This window comes from Myripristis murdjan, chromosome 14, assembly GCF_902150065.1.
Source record: "Myripristis murdjan chromosome 14, fMyrMur1.1, whole genome shotgun sequence".
Lineage (NCBI taxonomy): Eukaryota > Metazoa > Chordata > Actinopteri > Holocentriformes > Holocentridae > Myripristis > Myripristis murdjan.
Window position 1 is genome coordinate 14,491,654 of NC_043993.1, and position 24,546 is coordinate 14,516,199.

General features: G+C 40.6%; 2 protein-coding genes across 3 annotated transcripts in view; one reads left to right on the plus strand and one right to left on the minus strand.

Annotated features, from left to right (window-relative positions):
- Positions 1 to 1,256: 1,256 nt before the first annotated feature.
- LOC115371897 (solute carrier family 46 member 3) lies at positions 1,257 to 7,809 on the minus strand. Its single transcript, XM_030069502.1, has 6 exons — positions 7,702 to 7,809; positions 6,799 to 7,011; positions 4,377 to 5,256; positions 3,448 to 3,531; positions 2,987 to 3,143; positions 1,257 to 1,825 (listed from the first exon to the last, which is right to left on the minus strand). The coding sequence occupies exons 2-6, from the start codon at positions 6,988 to 6,990 to the stop codon at positions 1,714 to 1,716; spliced, it is 1,425 nt and encodes a 474-aa protein (XP_029925362.1). The 5' UTR covers positions 6,991 to 7,011; positions 7,702 to 7,809; the 3' UTR covers positions 1,257 to 1,713.
- Positions 7,810 to 8,146: 337 nt separating this feature from the next.
- synj1 (synaptojanin 1) overlaps positions 8,147 to 24,546 on the plus strand; it is a 33,213-nt gene continuing 16,813 nt past the window's right edge. Inside the window, exons 1-13 of one of the 2 annotated variants that reach the window (XM_030069040.1) lie at positions 8,147 to 8,243; positions 10,172 to 10,329; positions 10,600 to 10,686; positions 11,205 to 11,472; positions 13,420 to 13,645; positions 14,929 to 15,012; positions 15,395 to 15,472; positions 19,541 to 19,602; positions 21,618 to 21,714; positions 22,199 to 22,374; positions 22,466 to 22,547; positions 22,650 to 22,802; positions 24,103 to 24,268. In XM_030069040.1, the coding sequence (XP_029924900.1) occupies positions 10,206 to 10,329; positions 10,600 to 10,686; positions 11,205 to 11,472; positions 13,420 to 13,645; positions 14,929 to 15,012; positions 15,395 to 15,472; positions 19,541 to 19,602; positions 21,618 to 21,714; positions 22,199 to 22,374; positions 22,466 to 22,547; positions 22,650 to 22,802; positions 24,103 to 24,268 (1,603 nt within the window). In that variant the 5' untranslated portion in view covers positions 8,147 to 8,243; positions 10,172 to 10,205. The remainder of the gene's footprint in view (positions 8,244 to 10,171; positions 10,330 to 10,599; positions 10,687 to 11,204; positions 11,473 to 13,419; positions 13,646 to 14,928; positions 15,013 to 15,394; positions 15,473 to 19,540; positions 19,603 to 21,617; positions 21,715 to 22,198; positions 22,375 to 22,465; positions 22,548 to 22,649; positions 22,803 to 24,102; positions 24,269 to 24,546) is intronic. The other variant, XM_030069041.1, reaches the window with a different exon arrangement.

Sequence of the window (24,546 nt, forward strand, 5' to 3'; positions counted from 1 at the left end):
TTAAAAGTGGAACGGTTTTCTTTTATTATCTAATGATACCTCAGTTCTAACTCTTACTCTAATCCATCAGATGGGGTTTCAGGATATGAATACATCACAGACCAGTGAATGTGAAGCCCCCAGCAAAACACCTATGCTTATCAAGGGAACATCATCAGTCAAAGCATAACCTGAACAGTGAACAAAAAAAATGAGGAGACAGATCATCTGTGATTAAAAAAAAAAAGTCCAACTGATCTGAATCAATGCACAAAAACAGAAAGCTTAAAGCAAACACTTTTTTTCAAACTAGACATGTGTTGCTGGTGAACAACACGATATATCCTCAAAATGACCTGAATACTCAATTACACCTTATGACTTTGTCTGTAACCTGGCAAAACATTTTTCACCAACCAATGGTGGGGACTGTATTACTAATGTCATTAAGTTATTCAGCCCTCCTAATCTAACTCCACAAAGCAAAGCATCTAACATATCCTTTTACTGTTTGCTAACATATGTGCTGACATTACTGCATTCACAAAGTTTGGCCTGAGGGTGGTGCTAGAGGTAGCATAATGAAATCACCAAAATAAAGAGGGTTCCTCCTCAAGGGATCATGAATATGCATAATAAATTTGAGATGATGCAAATAAACATTATTAGAGCTATTGCGTTCACCACCAGGAACTATACTGGCCATCGGGGCAGATTTGTAATATTAAAAATCTGACACACAATATCTCTAGCGTCATTGTTTCGGTGACATAATTAAAACTGATACCACAATGTAATGGAAGACAGACAAACAAACAAACAAACAAACAAACAAAAAAGACACTTAAAATTAATTTTGAAGACAGGCAATGTCACAGCATTATCAAAGCATTCTGAGAAGGTAAATGGCTGAAGTTGCTGACAGCATTGTTCTCAACCAAAAACCAAAACCGACTCACTGCACTTAGTATTATAATATGATATAATGCATAGAAAAATGTCTCATTTACCCTCAAAAATATATCCAGATATACTGGAAAATGAAACACAATAATTGTTTTTATTCCACCAATTCTACACTCCTGACATGTATCTAATAAAACAATTCTCTATACTATGACAATACCGTCAGTGTTTCTCACTAGGCTGAAAGAGCCATTAATATACACCTTAACTGTGTAACTACTGAATGCAGGAATGGGTGGCGTTCCAAAAAAAAAGAAAAAAGTTCAATTTGAATTAGCATAATTTCAACCAAAAGTTGGCATTTAGATAAGAGTTAAAAAACATGCAACTCAAAGCCACTGGAACTGTAACAGCGCAACGTATTACAGACAGTATGATTTTCAGCAACTTTGTAACAAAATGTAATTTGTAATTTAATCAGTTGTTGCAAATGCCAGTTCTGAGTTATTTGTTTTATTCAGCAGAGCCTGTATACCCACTATGCCTTATGCTGGAGTTGTAGAGTACATCCAACCAGCTCTGTGAGTATGTGAGATGTAATGTGGATTTGACAACTTCTGAACGGAGGGTTAGCTAAAAGTGCAGAAATGTAACAAAATGAAAAAAAGGCCAATACGAGTATTTCTGGAATGAGAATTGTCTTGTTGAGGTTTGTGTGTACGTGGAGGCCTTGCGGCTCAGTGCTGTGCATTTGCTTCATGAGAAAAGAGAACCAAAACTGAGGAAAGTGCTGGTGACGGTTTGGTCATCTGGTTATCCCTTTGTCGCTCAGCAGGGCAGAGCGTTGTTGTCGTTCTGATCTCCAGCAGGTTCCTCCTCTCCTGAGATGAGGGACTCTGACTCCTCTTTGGCAACGTCCACCCCTAGCACACCCACCACCCTGAGGAGACATGGAGAAACAGGACATGAACTTCTTTACCAGCTCCAACTGTGCATGAAATAAACTGGGCCACCATGTTTGTGGCAACAGCTCTTCTTTCTGCACACTTGTACATCAACATGCCAAAGTTAGGGTGTAGTTGATTAAACTATTCTTACACAAAGTTACATCACTATAGGTTCAATGACTTTTCAATGACTGTGACACGACACACAAGTTCCATCACCAGTATTTGTCAATATCTGTGTGCAAATGTCTCCTTTTTCTCATTTTTGCATGTCCTGTGTCTTGATTTGGCTCAAAGCAACTGTCACTTGGGTTAGTTATCTGGTACCCTAAATGTAAGTAATTCAACTGTTCTAGTGGCCTGACTTGACAATGAAACATTTGACTAAGAATAAACAAACAAACAAACATATATACAAAATGGTTACTTTTTCTCTAATTTTCTAGGTTCTCCATGAATAAGAACCCTGTTTTCATAGTGATCACATAGGCCTTGGCAGTTTGACAAAGACACCAGTGAACCAGTGGCATTGTTATTCTAAAAACTACCCACCATATAACTGCAAGTACACTGCATGTGACTGAATTGGACCACTTGAGGAGTATTGTATTTCACGCTACAGTAGATCTTCCCTGCACTGACTCAGCAGGATTTTGTACAAGCATATCAAAAAAGATGTGTTTGTACAAGACATTCACACATATTTTGTATTTCGACTAACCCATACAGGAAAGGACACAGTCATGGTCACGTTTTAGACTTAGGGTTAGGTTAGGTTAGGGCGTCTAAGATAAACGACATGTGTTTAACATTTGAAGGAGGAAATTGTTTAGTCAGTAAGGCTGGATATGAACCACGCAGGAATGAGGAACTTGGGGTTCTTGTTGGGCAAATGCCAAGTGCAAGCAAAATTGTTCTCTTTTTTTTAGTTCAACTGAACAGAAAGGACTTTGCAAAAAAAAGATGTGTCAAATGTAACTCTACCCTTAGAGTCCAGCTTTATACTTGAAGCATATCAACCAGCATGGATCTTTCTGTTTTAATGTACTTAAGGCTAGATTGGAGTTGGCCCAATATTAATCAGACTGAGTTAACATTAAACTATGTGATGAAGTAATATTCCATTATGCACTCTGACACCATGATGAACTTACCCCACGAGAGCAATGGGGATGACACAGATCCCTGCAGCCAACAGGAAGGTGAAGCCAGGGTACCACCCCACTGTGGCTGCATAGATGCTGCTGAAGACAGCCACTGACACGTTGCCACTGAGACTCTCCGAAAACGCCACACAGGCAAAGAGAGCTCCTGCACAAAACACAGCCAGGAAAGGATAAAACGACGTCTGATAAATGACACACAGGTTAGGTAACATATTATGTACACGAAAGACAAGGGCACCACTGAAACCGTTAAGCCTACACTGAAATGGTTTCCTTTCAAGATTTCTCTTGTTCAAAGCTATTGTTGCGTTGTGAGTGTTTTTTCTTAAAAGTGCCTCATGAAGAGGTTGGGAGAGGTCACTCTTCAGTGGATTTTTCATACTATGAGCACAAAGACATGGATCTGTGGCTCCAGTAAAGCCCAGCAGTCTGGGTCTGAACCCGCTCACCCTGCTCAGCCTTTGAGACGATCTTTGACATCATGGAGCGAACAACTGGGAACGGCATAATGGCCAGAAGCATTGGCACCCTCACTGTTGTAAACAAATGACAGAATGCAGACATTTTGTTACATTATAATTCAGGGAGAATAAGGAGACACAAATTGTAAATACATCAGAATTAAATAAAGCAGATGGAAAAGTAGAGCCATTCGACTTAATTAAGTAAAGCAAAATGTTTATTTTATAGATGTTTGAGGGGATAAAATTTTATATGTAATCGTTCAAAGTTCAAGTCTAAATTATGGCAGTAAGTAAAATGGTATGAACATGGCCAATATGGATATTGGCTCCATTACAATTCAAACAAAACAATCCTGTCATCAAAATTACGCTGTCTTATCGGTTCACAGTACAATAAACAGAGACACAAGATAGGACTGGTAACATATAAAAACACTGTAAATGTGGCAATTAAGGAAGGCTGCACCAATGATTGTGTAACCAAATATTTAAGCACTGTATACTTAAATATTTGCATGCATATAAAATGGTTTACAACATTTAAGGTGAGCTGTGAAAGAAGGCCTGGGCCACAAAGCTATGCATAATTTCATTAGATAACTTCCATTATTTGACATGGCAATTTCAAATATTTGGGCCTTCTTCAGTATCTTCAGCAATCTGCTGAGCATTTCTACTCTGAGATCAGCAGGGAAAGCAGGGCAGAATGCATAGCTGTTCTTGTGTCACGTGGCAGGAATCAGTTACTCCTTCCTTGCCTTGTAAAACTTATAAACTGTGAACTCTTTTTTTTTTTCTTTTTCAAACCTCACGAAAGCACTGAAGAGGCACTTCAAAACTGGACACTCACAATAACATTTAACAGTGTAAACAACAGACAACCATAGCTGTCTTTGTGGATGCATTTGACTTACCCAAAAACATCATTAAGGTGGTCTTGGCAAAGGCCACCAGAGTCATGCCTGTGATGAGCGAGAAGATCCCCATGACAGTAATGACCAGTTGTGGAACGCCGCAGTACGTAAACACAGACACACCCACAAAACTGGCCAGGAACACAGTGGTGCCCAGTGCAGAGCCGTAGCCAATCAGAATCTCACTCCAACACAGGGGCTCATTGAGCTCATACAACGTTATCATGGACAGCCCACCTATGTTGGCAAAGTTGTAGGTGAGGAAGATGAGCAGCAGGAGCACCAGAAGAGTGCAACGCCTATGACTGGCCCCTGCAAACAGCTGGTAGATCCTATAAGCCATCTGGCTCACTGATGCGCGCTGAGGAGGCCCAACCACAGAGAGGGCGTCAACGGGAGCCTTCATTGTCTCTTCCAAAATGAAGACGGCATAAAGTAGGACGAGAAACACACACAGGACTGAAGTAAGGAAAGGCCAGTTGAAACCTGCAGCTCTTACAAAGTAGCCCGTCGATAATGAGGCCACCCCAGACAGTAGGCCGATCACCATATCCAGCCCAGCCATACGGAGTGTCTTCTGATTCCCATCCTCACACAAGTCTGCTATGTAGGCGAAACAGCCACCCAAAAATGTTCCCAAGCCTCCAAACATCGAACTGGCCAGCGAGGCACCGATCAGCAGGTAGACATTCAGCTCAAAGACGGACACTGCCAGGAAGGATATGTTATAGACCAGCGTACCGATGAGTGGCATAATAATGGTGATCTTGCGGCCTCGCTTGTCACTATAGGACACCAGAATGAGGGTGACAACCAGTGAGGGTATTGTGGAAAAGAGGTCTGTGTACAGGGAGAAGAGAGATGCTTGCTTCTGAACCTCCTGGAAACAGCAAGAGAGAACACAGTGAATGCCGGAAGTGCTTGTGTCCCTGGCTTTCAACATGTAATCAATAATGTCAGGAAGCAATGAAAGCGACCCTCAAGTTGGCAGCCATGATACAAACAGCAACATAATTTAAACACAAGTAATAAGTCGATCTGATGTCATGACTTTAAACCCATTCAGTATGAAAGCACAATTAGATCTGTTCTGCGTTTTGTCAAAGGAAAACACCACCTTCACTCTCATTAGTTTCATTTCAAATCAATTTAAAAGAGGAAGTGCAGAGCCTAAAAATATGTTCAATGATGATAAAATTAGAGACAGAAAATATTCCCACGTCCACAGAAAAAGACTCTGCATTTTTAATTCTTGTCTTGCCGACATTTTGGTGGATAATTAATCTACACTCGGCACCACAACGTGACAAGATTTTGAAGAGTGCTTTTTGTTTGTTGCTCTGGCACAGTGATGTGATGCCCATAGTACCGAAATACAATGAGGCTTTCCTCTCAACTGGCAAAAGAGGAAACGAGCCCTCTCTAACACCACAGGTGTATATCTGGCTATACCGGTGTCAGGCAAGCTTTTCCAGACCAACAAGTTTCATTTCCCTTCTCCCTTTCTGGTTGGAACATTTCTAATACTTAACCTATGCAGTGAATTAGCAACTAACAAATTAGTGGGTGTGTATCCTCACAAAACCCTTCACACTGTAAAATAACTGCAAATTTGAGTATGATATGGTCCCGATAACTGGGCTTTGATTATCACAGAAGTGTCTGTCTGATCCATAGCTACCATAGTCTCAAGTCTACTTTTAATATTGTCTACATGGCCTACATGGCCCTGTAGCTGATATCAGCTAGCTGCTTCAGCCTTTTTTGTGTTGCATAAGAGACGGCTAAATGGCTTATGGTGACAGCAACAAGGATAGCTGCTGATATAAACAGATACCTGTGGAAGTCTGGACCAGTATGTCAGCATATGCTATTTCAGTCAGCCAGCCTTTTGTTTTCAAGTCAGATGTTTCTTTTTTTGAGCCCGCAAAATAAACACAAAAGGAATCCTAACAGTAATAAGCAAGTCAGGTTCACATGGTAAGCAGTGTTGGAAACTGACAGGAAACACAAACTCTCTCTGATTCCTGTTTAAGCAGGAACGGAATTATGTGACATTATTAACTTTTTTTTTTTTTTCAAATGTCAAGAGTTTTCTTTTATCCCCCTATGAGAGACAAAAGTCACAGCACTGACTTTATGGTACTTGCAAGAGAAAATACCTGTTCATGTGTAATAGGTAACAGTAGACATTTATGTAACTCAATATTTAGTAGAATTCAGACCAGCCTGTTCTTCCTCATTCTTCCTTGAGTTATATCTTATAATAGAGTAATAATATCACAGATAAATATTATAAATGCTATTTTACTTTGCAGAACCTTTACCTGGAAGAAAATACAAGTGGTTACTAAGAAAACACCTTCTGCCTTGTGTTACTTTCATGCATGCTTTCTTACAAATCCACTGCTGTATGACTAACCTCATGGTAGCTGCTATGGTTGCTGCTGTTGTTTGCTGCACATCTGGAGCTGTTGTCAGAGATGGGATAGCTGGTATTGGTCAGCTCCTGCCAAAGCCGTCGGTACACATACTGCTGCACAAGGGGATAGACCAGAAAACCGGCGAAAGAGTAGATGGCAACGATAGGTTCTATGAGGAAAAGACCCTTCATGTTTAAGGCCTGTGAAATTCCCTGGAAGAGATGAAAAAGGGAAGATATTCAGAGGTGAACACTGCTGCACTGCTGATGATAAGTGGATAACAGGGTAAAAAGACTGAAGTTGATTATAACCATGTGAGCACATTTGAGCTATTACATGATCTCACTGTGCAATATCAGGCTTAGATGATTCTTCTTGTATCACATCTTACATTATCAACGTTTATCATTTTCATTATTAGAACCATAACCCTAGTACAGGGTGAACCCACGTAATCTAGGTTTACTCAGCTTTTTTCCCCAGAGCAGCTTTTTCCATAATATGAAATTTCTGAGTATCCATAGTATTATATATAATTATATATACAAGTACAAATACTGATGCATATTATGATATGGTCTACGACGCAAAAATGCATAAATTAATGCTGAGAGACAGGTGTTTATATGTAGTTTAGCTAAGTTTTAATTTGCCACTATATCGCTGATCACAACCTTATCTGATAACTTGAAACTTAAAATAGAATAAAAGATAATAACTTTACAAGAGGTTTAACTTCACAGTTTTCTTGCATGCAAATGTACCGCAACGGTGACTGGGGTTATGTCAATATTTAGATGACACACAATGGTAAACACAAATAGCTTAGCCTTTTTTTCTTAATAGTCAGACGTTGACATCGTGCAAAATTCACACAAAAGAACACGCATTGTAGTACTTACCTTTTAGACAGCTGTTCGCTTCGTGGTTTGGTCAACGGGATATCATACTAGCCAATGTTTCATTTACATTGATGCGTCTGTCTGCCAATATCACTGTTTACAGCAGACTTATGAAACGCAAATTGCAGGAGTCACCGGAGTCCCGCCCCTCGCATTATCTCATTGGACAACGTTTGCTCCGCCGCGCGTTTACTGGATGGGAGATATTGTCGATCATGTATAATAAGGACGAGAACATTTTGTGACTTTCTATGTCATGCTTTAAGCAAATTATTAGCCAACTTTACCAGTAGGGTCGTGTAGCTGTCTCACACAATAATTTACTAATGCTTGTGTTATGGGTTAGAATGCTGTATTTTTTTGTGCACCGACAGAACAATGCTTGGGTTGCCGTATTAAAAAAAACACGGTGCCCTCATTTTCGGTATTACGGTAACGGAAAAAAGAGTGGTTTGCGTCGGAATGTACCATTTGTCAATACAACGGGAGGGATTTTGTTGTGACACTCAGGAGCCGTCTGAGGAACCCGGCGGGGGGAATCGGTAAGGCGATATCAAATGTCCTTCTTCTGTGATGGTTAATGTAAAGCTCATCATTTTCAAATTAAACTAAAAATAAAATTTACCCAAGTTTTATTGGTTTGAGTCGGTTTGCTTGCTCAGCTTCTTGTGTCAGTGGATGACAGCTTAACAACCCGGACGTTGAGCTGCTTGATCGTAGCTAGCTGCACCATCAAAATAAGCTAGCGAATATTAGCCTGCTAAGCTATCTGACTGATTAGCCAGCCAGCGTTGCCCGCTACACAGGTTTGTCGGAGAGCTGTTTTTGGTTTATTTTTTGATTCTAGTCGTTTAGTCGTGTTTTGTCGCCCACGTTCACACAGAAGCCAGCGTTAAACGAGCCGTCCCGGTGCGTTAGCCCGAGCCTTGTCTACTACTGTTGCTGCTGGAAGTCGTGACTGCCTGTGTCAGGATGGATGATATTCCAGTCCCCTGGCCTAACGTGCAAAGCTCTGCTGCGCTGCTGTTCACAATCTCCACCTGCAAAACTGAATTCCTCTTTAAATTTTAATTAGCCTGTTAGACAGCTGTGCGACTCTCTGGTCTGTCACTGTAATAATCCGTGGCAGCTATGTTAGCCAACCCAGCTCTTCTTCCTTACTGTTAACGTTATATATCAGAATTCAAAGAGCTGGTTACTGGACGAGCATTGGAAACATTATGATATGATCATATTTAGGAACAACAGTGTAGTCGTCAGTTCGTCTCAGCCTCGCTCGCCTCAAAGACACTCCCGTTTCAATGTTGCAAGAAATCTTCTGTCGTCAGGAGTATGCATAATGTAATTTGGGTTGCCTAATATTGCTGACGTCGTTTATGAACAGGGAACAGAACATAAGAGTATCAAAACATCATCATAAATGTACTGATACGCTCAAGTAGAAGGGATTTTAATTGTACTTATTTTTAATAGTTACAGGAGTTTGGGGTAAGTACATTGTGTATATATTCTATACGTTATTTGGCAAATATATGTATAATAGCCAACAGACAAGCTCAGTAGGGTCAGATCCTAGGCCACTCCTTCATATGGGTAGCCAACAGGCTATCTGATGCACTAATTGGAAAATGCTTAAAGAGCAGCATCCATTATTAGCTACACCCAGTGGTCTCTCACACAGAACTTCTGTCTGGTATTGGTATTGTTTTGAATAGATCAGGAGTATTCAGTTACAATCTTAGGAGGTCCAGTTACATGAAGTTCCTCCTCAACATAGGGCCAAGCCATTAACATCTAACTTTTATTGTGATTTGTAGGCCTATAGGGATGTGCATGTAGTTGTATGTATAGAACTATAAAGTGTAATTATGTACAATTCAAAATAAGTAGGTCTACTCACAAATACAAGTATCAAGATGAGTCTCCCTTAAAAATAGAAATGAAAATAAAATAATACTCTTTGGTCTTTATCCTGGGTGTTTATCTGTAATCTGTCAGTAACATAAAGCACCTGATGCAAAACTGTGGGAACATTAGGCATGACAAAAGCACAGCAGTGATTATTTTCAACAAATATGAATTTATCTTTAACACTTCTCTGGCATTTTCCTTTTTCTTTATCTCCTACATTTGCTTCTCTCTGACACTAAATACAAGTGCTACCTGCTGAGGAGTCTTTGATTGGTCAAGGTGGTTGAGTTATTTAAATAACACAGAGAATTGGACAAGACACAGATATGCAGTCGCCACAAACCACAACACTGTAAAAAAAAAAAAAATTGTGAGCTGTTATGCGGTCTGGTTGGAACCATTGCTGGGTCCAGACCTGAATTGGAGTCTGATCATTTAGATTTTGCCTAGTAATGGTGCTGAACTTTAGTCGTAGGTTGAAACCTGCAGATTGTTGTCTGTGAAATTTGTAGTGCCTTTTTTGTGTAATCACCTCTCATTCATTATCTTTGGTTTTCAGGTAGTCACACAGGTTCTTTCACCTTGGATCAACAATGGCCTTCAGCAAGGGATATCGCATTTACCACAAACTGGACCCGCCCCCCTACAGTGTCATCGTGGAAACGAGGAGCAGGGATGAATGCCTCATGTTTGAATCAGGGGCTGTTGCTGTTCTGTGTAAGGCACTCTGATGAATTACACTGTTGTGAATACTTAAGTGAATACTGCTATAGATACTTTTTGAACCCTAACCACAAATATTATGAGTGCTGCATTGGAAATACCATTAAAATGGCGGCATATCCCTGACTGATGTTAATTGATAGCCATATGTCTATGTTATGATTAAATCACAACCTGAATTAATGCCAAGATCTATGGATGAAGATGATTTTCCTTACTCAGTATTGTGTTTTGTTTGTTTTTGTAATTCTTTTCCACCTGCAGCGGCAGCAGAGAAGGAGGCCATCAAAAATACATACACTAAGATTGTTGATGCTTATGGAATTCTGGGGGTCCTACGCCTAAACCTGGGTAAGCTATAGCATATTGTTCATCTGCAATGCACCTCAGAGCACAAATTCCCAAGAGGTGCCATAGAAAAAAGCCCAGATTCTGACCCTCGTGTTCATGAATGAATGCTCTCTGATTTGTGGCTCTGTTGCTGCTTACTTGTAAGCTGCTTTCTCCTGTCCTCTACTTGACCTTGAAGGCTCTGTTATCACAACAAGGAAAAAGCCGTGCAAAAGATTAAAGCTCAGTCTGTGCGATGACTGAGATTTGGCTGGCCAGTGGTTTCCAACAAAAGGAATAGCAGCAAAGTGTTATTAACCATTCGTTGTGCTTTTCTGGGATATTTTCCCCAAGTATTCCATGATTTTCCATTGATCAGCTACCCCCTTTTTTCTCTTTACTTTTGATCCCCCTTCATACCATTTCGCCAATTTCCTATTCCCTTCACTTGACTGACATTTTTTCTCTCTCACATGTCTCCATTTTCTCCTCTCTACTCCACCTCCCTTCCAAATTCTCACTCTCTTTCTCCCTTGCAGGTGACTCCATGCTCCACAGCCTTGTGGTTGTGACAGGATGTAGCTCTGTGGGAAAAGTCCAGGATTCTGAGGTTTTCAGGGTCACACAGACAGACTTTGTATCTCTGAAGAATGACCCCGGAGACGAGGACCGGATTGCTGAAGTGCGAAAGGTCCTGAACTCTGGACACTTCTACTTTGCATGGTCTGCCACTGGGGTCAGCATGGACTTGAGTCTGAATGCACATCGTAGGATCCTAGAAGACACCACAGATAACCGCTTCTTCTGGTAAGAGCATGACATGTTGTTTGGTCCAGGGTTACACGTGGGTGGCAAGGCTTGGGAGTAAAGCAGAGTGGGAGGGGAGCTGACATAATTTCACCTGAGGCAGATGCATTTCATAAGGTCCTGCTCTGCTCCACTCAACCCAGAATGCCTTTCTTCTCCACACTAGATTTAATTTACTGTATGCTGACATTAAAATCACACATAAGCAGCCAACATTAATTAATCATTTAATTTGGCAGCTAGCTCAAATGCTCAATAAAAATGCTCCAAAAAAAATGAAGGTAAAAAATGAGGACCAGTGTGGAGTGAGTGATGTGCATTATCGTTGATTCTTTTTTTTTTTTTTTGCTCTCTCTCTGTAGTTATGAGTGTGCAGTCTGCACGATTTTTCCCAGTTTGGCAGTAATCTTTTTGCTGAGTCAGTATAATGAAACACACAGTCATGCCTTGCTGTTTTCTCTGCAGATGGGTTCAATATCTCATCACAAGTTCTTGCACACATGCACAAGGAAGGCTCATAGTTGATACAGCCACACAAAATCTATAGCCCGTATGTCACTAACTAGACAAATGTCATTATCAAAAATAGAATATTATTACAACCTAAATTAAGCAATTGATATGAAACACAGATAATCCGAGTTAGGACAGGCTTCGAGCCAGGAGAGTGCGGAGTGTGTGCACGTGAGTGAAATATTAAGCAAAGTTTCAGCCTGCTCTGATTTGGTCACATGCCTTGGTGGGTGATAGGCATTAGGCTTTTTTGACTGGCTTTAGAATTAAGTCTCATAAATAAATAAATAAAGATTGAGTCCAGATTGTGCACAGTGCTACAGCACATTTGTGGACATACCATGTAGTTCCCTCTGTATGCAACAAGAGGATTTCGGAGTTGTGTTCATAGTTAAAGTTACATTATGTATTATTTATGTGTGTCAGCAAACCGCCTAAGTGGGACTCATTTTGCGTAGCAGCTCCACAAGTTTACATGGAAGTGTGCTTGTACGAGATTTACAAGCAGCAGTTTTTGTTATTTATTTATTTAAATTATTACTTAATATCACTTATCAAAATGAAAAGAACCAATCAAGATATTAATCTGGGTTGACTAAGTGTTTGAGTCAATCATTATTTTGTAATCTCTTGGTCTTGAACTCAATCACTTTGATATGATAGGCTTAGGTCTGCGCCCTGAATATGCTTCTGCCCTTAAGGTCAGCAGTCCCTGTCACTACCCCCCGCATCTAATATTGATGCACTTCATAAGGTAAATGGATGAAGTGTGTTGAGTTCATTATTATCGTTATCTAGCTAGCTAGCTGGCTTAATTTTTATTCCATGGACTTTAACTGAACCCTCCTAATATTAACTTGCTTGTTAGTGAGTCATATGCAATTTTGAAGTGTTGTTAAATAGTTGAATATTTTGGCATGTAAAAATACTAGCCAACAAGTTGAAAAGGTACATAGATCAAGTGTGCCTTCTTGTATGCTGTAGTATTTCACAACATATTTCATGTTTTTCCTTCAATAGTATTTTTTTTCCAAAGTAACTTTTATTTAAGCCATATGCTGTACCAACCAATTTGCATATGATCAGGTGTGTGGGTGATACACCGTCATATCAGTGATATTGTTTCAAAGCATCATATTGCCAAGGTTTTCAGACACACGGTTGTCAAACAAATTCAAAGGAATGTCTGCAGACTTTAAGCTGTTTGTCAGCCAGTCTGCACCCAGTTGGGTATATGGGTAATGCACTGTCATCAGTATGTAGTTGGTAATTGGGGGAATTATCCAAAATGTTCAATGGATGTCATGTTATGCATATGTGTGTAGTTATGTTTGTTCATTAGGTTTGGCAGGTCTGGTGTAAGTACAGTGTGAACATGTGCATATTGTCTGTTTTGTCTGTCGTTATAACTGCTTTGTCTCCACAAAACAACAGGAACCAGTCACTTCACCTGCACCTGAAGCACTATGGGGTGAACTGTGATGACTGGCTGTTGAGGTTGATGTGTGGAGGTGTGGAGGTTAGGACCATCTATGCGGGACATAAACAGGCCAAAGCCTGCATCATCTCTCGCCTCAGCTCAGAGCGAGCTGGGACACGATTCAACGTCCGAGGAACCAATGACGATGGACAGGTGGCCAACTTTGTGGAGACTGAACAGGTAAATCAATTGTTATGATCTTTCGCTGAGTTTGCAATGTTGCTTAAATTTGTAGGTTGTCTGCTCCCTGCATGGCAGTCCTTTTCTCAGATGCCAGTCAAAACAGGGACAACAGTCTTCACAACAATGAAAGTATTGTAAAACACACTGACAGGCTTAAGCCCATTTCATTTGTCTTGTCATTTGCCTATATAGAATCACATGACTCTGGTTCATAGAGTCTGTTCAAACACCAGTTAGCTATTGACCTTTGATGAGCAAACCTGATATAGCCAGGTGGTGAAAAACATTTCAAGATTGATACCACTGGTAGGCCTAATATTTTTGCACTGACACTCCTGATAACCAATATTGTGTGTTAATATAGCGTAAGAATTCAGTGTTATGGATTTTATTCTTGGTAGGGTGGAAAACAGCATTAGACCACAGGACATTGTAATTGGCTCTTTTTGCTTTGCTTGGTTTGCACATTTTCAGAAAAAAATGTTACTCCTAGGGTTACTTGTTCCTTTTGTAGAATCACAGTTGTCATTGTCCCTTTTAGAGATCCTTTTTCTCTCAGAAAACAAACATCAAGCTAGTTTAGCAGCTATTGGTGATGTTATCATGGACTGTCAGTGCAGCACAAAGAAATGCAGTCCATGTGTGTATGACACACTGCTTGTCGCTATGATTTCTCATTCCCATTTCCTCAATGTCCTGACACAGCCTCCCTTTCTCTCTCTCACGCACACACACACACACACACACACACACACAAACACACGCTCACTCACACACTCACTCACTGTCTTTAACACATCATGCCACGCCTTTCCTAAGGAAGCCTCAGGGATTCTTAAGAACTGCATTACTCATCTCTGTTGTTTTAAGTCCAGTACCTGCTGCACAGAGTTAAGTCATTGCCTAGTCTGCATTATAAGGTTACAGAGGGATTAACTTTCTGTAAATCCCTTGTCATTTTATTTTGTCTGTCAGGACTGGTTTAATTTATTTCCATTGCCATGTTATCCATGTGTTCTCTCATTGTCACTCGGTTGTGTTCTGTTGTGAGTTATATTCTGGCATTCAGTTCACTGCTGTCTTTGCATATTGAGTTAATGATTGTTTGGTTGCTTGGAGGTTATATGTTTTTATAAGCCCCTTTTTAGCCAGCAGAAATAAGTAATTTCTTCTCCTTTTACATGTTTTACCACTTCATTACCTTGGTATTTTATCTTGTAACCTCTATGTTTTATCACTGTGCAGTTAAACCAAACCAAACATTGTTTTTCTTGGAACAGGTTATTTTCTTGGACGATAAAGTGTCATCCTTCATACAGATCCGTGGGTCCATTCCTTTGTTCTGGGAACAGCCAGGTATCCAGGTAATGAAAATCAATTATCTGTTATACAACCTGCCTTGCATAGTAAATATTAATATTTAAAATGTCATGCCATATTGTATAAAAATCATAAACCTACCCTGATCTATCTTTAGTATGAACCACTGCTCTGTTTATGCTGCAGTTGTAGAGGAGGCTCCTTCATTTTCAGATTGATTACACATGCAAGTGTTTGTACTTAAATATTTGGCGTAGCCTATGTGTAGGTCTTACAAAAGAAGAACAAAGCAATTTACTAAAATATGTTTGGCAATTGTGTCTGTTAGAGTGTGTGAGTGGTTTGTGGGAGCCTCCTCATATTTACCACAATTGGTTGTCACATCCTTAGCCTGGTCTTAACTCATTTTGTTCGTGCTGTGTTCAGAAAAAATCCCTTAAGGGTGTTTTGTTGCACCTGAATGAGAATCGCCACCCTAATGGAATGGATGAGAACCCCCACCTGGTATAACAACATACATATATACAGTATATGTTTTTTTTTTTTAATTAGTCTTCTTTTTTGTTGCTCTGTGGCTCTGCTGGTGCTGGCTCCTTCATATTGCGGAAAGAGGTCACTCTGTGCAGTGCCGAAGGACAGGGGTCAATGTCAAGGATCTTGTGTGATCACTAATCCTCAAGGTGGTCTCCACCTCTGTCCCACCTACATCTTCATGAAATGCAGTTTTAGAGATTAAAGCAGGACCTAGGACCACCCATCCCCAGTGCCCTGTAGACCCAGTTGTTGGGTTTTCCCTACCCTTGTCCTGACATTGCACAGACTACTGGAACAGATCTGATGCGGGGAAGGTTGATGATAGACGTAGTATTTGGTAAAGGGCCTTTTCTTTGTTTTCCTCAGCTCTCAGACTTCCTTGGTCAGGTGAGAGCCTGGTCCGAAAACATCCCCTAACCCCTTCCGTTTCACTTGGACCCCTGGGGTTCACTGGCAGCTGGATAGGTGTAGATGGATAATATGGTAGTCAGAGTGGTTGAATTCATTAAAAAGTCATATGGAGCCATGACCATATTACTCACCTATTCAGTCCACAATTCTAAACACAGGGTGGTGGGGTTGGGGTTGTTTTCAGACAGAACTGTAGTCCTCCCACTTTTCAAAAGCTCTTTTAGCCCTTAGTCCCCTTGATTACTAGTTTCTTTGTAGGCTTACTTTATCCTTCCCTTACTCTTTATTTCATTCTTGAACAGGATATCACTCTTGAACAGATATGGATAGGGATATGGATAGTCTCTCTCTTACCCCAAGAAGGGGATTTATGGAGTAGGCTGCTGTTAGTATTCATTAGAAGTGGCTGTGGATTAGTCTAGGACTAGTACTTATCACATTGTGTCATAAAACATTTCAGTAAAGATATAAAGCAAAAATAGAAAAGGCATGAAACATGCAAGTTATAATTCATTTTCCACATAAATGCTTGTAATTGTATAGAAAAGATCAAATAAGTTAAATTGATGAAGAGAAAATAGGTCACTTGGTTAGTGAAGCTCTAGCGGTTAAGCTAGATATCTGTAGTCTGAAATTCAGTCACTAAGTTAGTATAGAACCTGAGGAGGATTGGGACTAAGAAGAATGGCTGTAACCTGAGTGCTCTCAGGTTCTGGCTCAGGAAGTTATTAAATATGCATAGCACAGACCTACACAAGGGTACAGTGGAAGTAGTGACAAAATGGCAGCAGTATGAAGCCAAATATCTATCATTCCCAAGCATAGGCCCAGCTGAAATAGCCGGATATAAACATTCAAGCAAATGAATGCAAATCAAACGGAAAGATCAATTGATAATGCGAGAGAAGGGGAGAAAGACAGGCTTACTCCCTAGTCTAGAGGACTGAGGAGACAGTTTAGGTGCATGCAGTAACATCCCCAGAGAAAAGACAGTGCTGATGATGTGTGACGGGGTTAGACCAAGAATGGATGGATGCCGCTTGAGACACATCTGAATTTAGTGACAGTAGATGGATGAGTGTGCACTGGAATGCGGGGGGACAGAAAGAAAAAACTTACATTTAATTTCTTTAAGCTGAAGATAGGCCAATTTAGACAAGAAGAGAGGGGTCTAGACAAGCAAAGAGAAATGAATAAAGGTTTTAAGGATTTGTGTCCAAAAGCAGCGATCGGTGAGGCACAAGCAGGGACTTGCATTGCAGAGTGAGTAGATGGCTGCGCAACAGACATAAATGCTGTTGTTTTAGAAGTGTCCCACCAAGCCAATAAAGGTGTGGCCATGACTGTGCTTGTCTGCCTTCACTCTAGGGCTGTGACTTTCCTCCAAAATAAATTTCGAATTTCGATTGCCCTATAATGTCAAATATCGAATTATGTTCGAATTTTTAGGGTCAATTTTAGTCTATTGTTTAGCCTATTGATATGTACAATATGGGTGTCATTTACGGTCTGTCCGCCAGAGGGCGTTTCAACCATATTAACAAGCGCTTTCCTTCTGAAAGGCACAACATTAATAATGATAATCTGGATGTATTTACGATCCTATTTTAATAAGCACGCAAGATAACTAATGCACTTCAACTCTCACTCAATATGAAATTTCTTAGGAATGTCTAGAATAGGGTTAGGGTTAGCTGTGTTACTTAGCTGTGATTTCAGTCTCCGGGACCGGAGGGGTGTACTACGAAGCAGGTTCAGTGGGTTAGCGAGGTATGTTGAGTCTAAAGCCAGGCTTTCCTGTATCACGAAGGTGGCTCTCTTTTAACCCGGCTAGATCACCATGGTAACTTATGCTTAACTCATAACCTGGTCCCGACCAGGTTATGAGTTAAGTTTAACCCCGGATATAAAAGCGGCGCTATCTCACCCAGGTGAAATCACGAAAAGTAATTTTTGTCCGGTGTTTGGTAACACATATGCACAATGCAGGTATACTATTAGTGGTGCACAGACTTCACGTTTGTTAGAAATAGTCCGTTGTATCACAGACTTTGTTATAGTAGGCTACTTTTTTTTTTTAAAAGGAAACCCCTTATATTATAACGGTGACTGTCACGGCATGATGATTGGACGGGAGCAGCCCGTGGTGATTCAAACGCACTCCAAACGCCACTTATTCCTATTTAGAAAAAAAGATTTAACAAAAAAGGAGCCAACAAACATCAACTGAAATGGCTCCATAATTCAAGTTAAACTTCAAATGTAACGAACAATTATCTGAAACTACTGACGAGTAGCTCTAAGCAGCGTAAATAGTGGTCAAAATTGTCATGTAACCATGGTAACCACCGCCTGCTCCGTCCGACACTGCTAGACTCACCCACACACACCTTCAGTCACCTGACTTAACCTCAGGCTTTAGCTCCAATTCCTAGGCAACACTCCCATAAAGCTACTGAAGTTACATATTTCTAAACTAAAATTCATAATACTGAATGAATATTGCAGCAATTATTTAAAATGGCTATAACAGTGACAGAATCCCCCTTTGTGCTTCCTTTGAAATTAATCGCCAGCTCTCCTCTCTCGTCTTATTTGCGGCCACAGTGTTGCTCTTAGCATTAATTTTATTTTTGAAATTTTCATAGCTTTCCATGAGGACAAGCTGCTCCTCTTGCGTGAAATCTGCAGCCCGTGAACGGTCCATTTTTCGCGGAAGTAGAATCATATGACGCCAAAACGCCCCCTTTTCTGTGAACGCGCACAGAGCACAAAGCTGACAGCCGGACTTAACAAACCTTGATGAGAACCGCCGTCGTGATACCACTTAACTTTGACTGGAGCTTTAGGTTTTGTTCAGCCTGATAGTGAACACAAAGCCTGGCTATATTGAGCCTCCTTCGTAGTACAGCCCTCGGTTCTGCTGCTGCATTGTTTTCAGCCATGCTGTAAACTTCCTACAGGTGCGCGCTGCACTGATGCATGCCCACACTTTTTTATCCCGCGCACGATCACGCGTAACGTTGATTTGCGTCGTTACGCAACGTAAACAAAGACACACACACACACACACACACACACACACACACATTCGAACGTGAATTTCAGCAATCGAACGTTATATCCCTCCCTCCAGTTCGAATTAATATCGAATTTCGAAGTTCGTTGTCACAGCCCTACTTCACTCATAAAAGGCTTGGTCTGTTTGATGACTCACTCGACACCAGTTTGTTCAAAAAGTGAGAGAAATTGGAGAGCAGTAGTGGCGTAGAGGACATGGAAAAGACCAAATAAAAGTTTAAAGAAGGATCTCAGTGAGAAATGGAGAGATGACAGATAGGGAAACACAGTTTCTCTGTTGCTCACTTTCTTTGTTTCTACATGACCAAATTTCCCCTTGCTGCCCCTGTGTCTTGCTTTTTTATGTCATTTTCTGTTACCATTATGAAAGTCTCTTTCCACTGTTCAGATATTGTCCAACATTGATATCCCAAATCCATTCTTTGCCCTCAGGTTTTTTGGCCCCCAGCAACATGTATTTGCTCGAATTTCCTTTGAGGGATGAGCTCATTAATAAAGGATGGTACCCTGACTTGTGTCTCTTTGTCTTTTCTCTCCTCCCTGCAGGTTGGCTCTCATCGTGTCAAACTCTCCAGGGGCTTTGAGGCAAATGCACCGGCATTTGAAAGGTAATTTAGATTGTGTGTGCAGTTGGCAGGTGTGTGTGTGTGTGTGTGTGCAAGCACGCGCGCGTGTGTGTCTGTGTCAGTTTCCAGCTGCATTGGCTGGCTTCCAACTCCCTGAGGAGCAGAGGAAACACCAGGATGCCACGTCCCCATGTAGTCACCGCCCAAACCAGACTTGAGTAAATCCTGCGCAGACTCCTTCCAGGGAGAAGATGCTCATTGAAGTGTGTCCTTGGAAGCTTGTTTATTGTAGGGAACAGCGAGGATACATCAGTAACCCAAAATTTACTGTCCCCCTCCATAGCCTATATTTTATATTGTGTGCAGAGTCCTTTGCAGCTACAGTTTGCTCAAATAAGCGCCCACACTAGATTGACTTTGGCAATATTAAAATCCAGTCATTAAACATTCAGAAAATCATTCTCCAATCAGTCTGTGAAAATGAATATTATACCTTTTCGTGAATGTGTCCTCCGCACTTTTACTGTGAAAGCCAACGGAAAAATAGGTATACTGCAATTACTGATTGGGTCTTTCATGATCCAATCAGCTTGACTTAACTGGCAGCAAAATCTGGAAACCACTCTGTATAATGGTGAGGTTGGCTGTGCATATCTTACACATTGCCAAATCTAATTAGATGCATAGTCATGTCTGGAGTGCTCCGTGCCTTTATTCTTCTATGACTGTAGCAGTGCAGTGCTGCTGAGCTTTGTTCAAACCACATAGTTTTTAAAGCAAGGAAACATTTATGTACAGATCTAGTACTGTATTTACTAAGATGATGCCATTAGACATTTTGATGAACCTAGGAGACCTCATGCATATTCATCAAGCTGGTTTAGCAGATGCTTGCATACAGCTGTCATAGCATAAGCCCAGACCTTTCTTACATCTTAATCTGCTGCTTTGTTGCTCTAGTAGCATGTTAGGAGAGAAGGGAGAGAACCATGCTGTGATGAGTCACCAGTGCTGAACTGAACACTTGTCTCACATGTTCTCCATCAGTCCCACCATTTTTGCTCCCTTGTGTTATGTTTCCCTGCTTCCTGCAGTGCTGTTTAAATATCTAAGTCAGTTTGCGTCAATGGTCCCAAGAAATAAATGTGTTTATTGGGCTCTGTCATAAGTTGAACTACATTTGAATACTTGAAAACAGTGTATTAAGGCAGGGTGTGATGAAAATAATAAACAAGTCATTTTTTAACTGTGTTCAGCAGCTAGTATAAATTGGTTTGTCAGTCCTAAAAATTTCAAATAAGGCCTCTGCAGGATACAGACATTAGGGGTATAACGATTCAGCAAACCCACAGTCTTGTTTGTATTGCGGTTTTTGGTTCTGTTTCGGTTCAGTTTATTTTATCCATTAGGGAAAAGAAACATGATCATTTTCTGTATTTTGTCTTTGCAGATTTTTTGAGATAACAAATATGAAATTGGCAGTGTGCCTCTCCCAGATCAAAATATAATGAACACTTATCGTCACGTAACTCTTAGTCGCCCTGGAAGTCTAACCATCACTGCTGAGAACTTTGTGGGGTTTATTGTGTATTGAAAAGTTTGTTTTTTTACAGTTCGGATTTACATAATATTGAAAGGTTTGTTTTTTCATGGTTTGGTTTTACACCCTTAACAGAGATAAAGTACTTTATAAGTTTCTATGGTAGCTGCACTGTCTTTAGCTCATTCAGTAGAGTAACAAACTTTAATGTCGGCGCCTGCGTTGAAAAATTAGGTTTTTGGTTGCACAAATGACATGCCTGTTAACTGGATCAAATTTCATCAAATTGCATGTGCCACTGTGATGCAGTTGAATTAATCAGTGAACTTAAATGCCAGTGTAATTTATTAGTAAAACACTATGTATGTATGTATTCATTACTGTCCATTGGCTTCATAAGAACTACATGTGAATACTTAACATGGTATTAACAAATGCCAGCTTTGTCATAGGACTGAAGTATTATTTTACTTAAGGCCTCCATGTTGCTTAGCAAGTGAATGTACATGTTTTCCAGGCACTTCAGTGCTCTGAGGAGGCTGTATGGCAAACAGGTTATCATCAACCTGCTGGGGAGTAAGGAAGGAGAACATATGCTCAGCAAAGCATTTCAGGTGAAAGGAATAATTATTACCTGTTTTAATTTCATATTCATGGTCATTTATGTCTTCATTTATGTCATTTATGCTATTATCAAGAACAAGTTGTAGTGAGACAGCAGTTTGAGTTTCAGCATCTTACAGACATATTTAGACAGTACGCATGACTAAGGATGGGGCTGAATATGTAACTGTTCTACTGTTCTAATGGTCTCTGTAACCACTCTGTAACCTCTGCCCTGCTGAGTACACCAAACCATCTTTTTAAATTTGCACAGCTGCTAATATGTGCACAGTGCAGTGCACCAAGACAGGTTATGAAGAAGGATGTCCTTTAAATTGAAGCAGGTAGTTGGCAGTGATTCATGCAGAGTATTGGAAATGCTTATGTACAATCAGGATTAGCAAAGATAGTCAGATATGGGATTTGCACACAAAACACTCTTCCACCTATTATAAATTCCTAGGAGTGACTCCTCTCCCTCTCTGTGTCAATCAGAGTCATCTGAAGGCGTCAGAGCATGCAACTGCAGTGAAAATGGTGAACTTTGACTACCATCAGATGGTGAAGGGAGGCAAGGCAGATAAACTCCACAGTGTCCTCAAACCCCAGCTCAGCAAATTCACAGAAGAGTGCGGTTTCTTCTACTACTCTGGAGAGACTGGCATTGCCAGGTGAGAAACACATGCACTCACAAGGAAGGAAGGAGTACTACTTGTCACCTGGGCGGTTGCCTCAAATTGTCTGTCTCATTTGTCTTTTCAGGACTCAGAGTGGGACCATCAGGACCAACTGCCTGGACTGTCTGGACAGAACCAACAGTGTCCAGGCCTTCTTTGCTCTTGAGGTGAGACCAGCTGACCACTTTTAACACAATTGTGCAATACACACTCATTTGTTGAGCTTACTGATATTGGTTATATGCCACCCCTCCTCTCACTTTCTCTAGATGCTGCCAAAGCAGCTGGAGGAGATGGGTCTAACAGAGAAACCGCAGCTGGTGGCCAGGTTCCAGGAGGTTTTCAGGACCATGTGGTCTGTCAACGGAGACTCTGTCAGCAAAATCTATGCTGGCACTGGGGCCCTGGATGGCAAGGCCAAGGTACACAACTGAACAAAAACACAAACACACGCCTAGGGACAAATTTACTGTTTAACAGTTTTTTGTTTTGATGCACAGCAGTGACTGTTTAAAAAGAAGTCTCAATCCAGAAGTATAATGTAGCAACACACACACACACACATACACATACATAATATAGTAAAATAAATTCAAAAGAATGTAATGTATAGTCTGCTCAGTTTAGACATACTTTGATCAAGGCAAGTTTTTGTTACGTTGATTTATAATGTTTGCTTTAAACATAATATCAACAACAAAAGTTTGCCTCATCCACAAACATTTTTTAAGTTCTTATCTTATGTTTTGGAATGTCTGAGCTGAGTGAGATTCTGCAAAGCTTACTATCTCTCAGCACATCCTGCTGTCACTTACCTTGTGACTCATTTGTCAAGCATGCTGGCTCTTGCAAACCTCAAGGGAAAATGTCAGAAGCCCATCAGATAAACCAGACATGGTTCATCTGTTAGGCCTCACAGTCAGAAACAGAAACACCACTAAAGCCAAGACTGTGAGACAGAAGGCTAAAGTCCCATGTAATAACAGAACCAAGGAATTACATTCACTTAAACTATTAATTCTCCATTTACAGAAAAATAAATGTTAATGTTGCATGCAACACACTGACAGCCCTGAATGAACAGTTTATCCTCTGTGTGTGTGAGAAACTGTGTGCTCTTCTTAATTCTTGTGTGCTATCTCTTTCTGCTGTCCTCTGGACCTCTCTACCTGTGTGGTAAGTTATCAAGCCAGTCGATGCCGTTCGTATCGTGAACCACTGGTCTATTTCTGATGCGGTGCTGATTTCCGTGTGTGTGGGTTGAATGATGCTGATGCAGAATGGGATTAATGGGAGCTCTTCTTGGATAAACTTGGCTGATTTTATTTTGCTTGAGGAGTCCCACTGATGCACACGCCTCGACTCCGGTTGTCCTGATCAAGAACGCTACTAGGAGAAAGTGGAAGATCTCTCTACAATGATCTAGAAAGACACTAGAGAAAACACACGTTTGAAAAGATAAAGAAAAATCTTATGTCATTATTATATAAAATTAATAAAGTACTTTGTCAACTTCTGCTATTTTGAGTGGAAATCGATCCAAAATATCACAGTGTAGCCCACCAATCAGTACAATTCTAGAGACCCGTCTCCTGTCTAATTACAAAAATGGAGTCTTGATCCTTTTCTTTTCTCCCATGGGTGAATTGGGAAGGTAAGGACATTTTTGCTCATGTCAAGTGACTGTATAGGTAATTTTTTTCACCTTATCCTTCTTCTTAGGCGGGAAAGCTGAAAGATGGAGCTCGCTCTGTGACGAGGACCATCCAGAACAACTTCTTTGATAGCTCCAAGCAGGAGGCTATAGACATCCTAAGGCTGGGCTCCACACTCAACAGTGATCTGGCAGACAAAGCTCGGGCACTGCTCACCACTTCCAGTCTTTACGGTAATTCCTTACAGCAGGGACCGATTCTGTAACACCACAGGGTAGTATTGGCTTGTGTCATTGATTACATGGGACCAGTAGTTTTTTGCAGGACTCAATAAATTAACTTATTCACAATTAAACTTGTGAATAGTGTATGTTATTGCATAATATGGTGTCTTGGAGAATAGGTATTTTGTAACTGTAAGCGGTTTGTTATTTTTGTGCATATTAGGAGAATGCGTCTTTTCTTTTGTCGAGGACCAAGGTCTATTTTAAGATTACCACTTACTTCCTGG

Coding starts and splice junctions, on each gene's coding strand:
- LOC115371897 (XM_030069502.1), bottom strand. CDS start 6,990: ATGAAGGGTCTTTTCCTCATAGAACCTATCGTTGCCATCTACTCTTTC. Junction 5,257..6,798: donor ACCATAGCAGCTACCATGAG/GTTAGTCATACA, acceptor TGCTGTTTCCAG/GAGGTTCAGAAGCAAGCATC. Junction 1,826..2,986: donor ATCCCCATTGCTCTCGTGGG/GTAAGTTCATCA, acceptor ATGTCTCCTCAG/GGTGGTGGGTGTGCTAGGGG.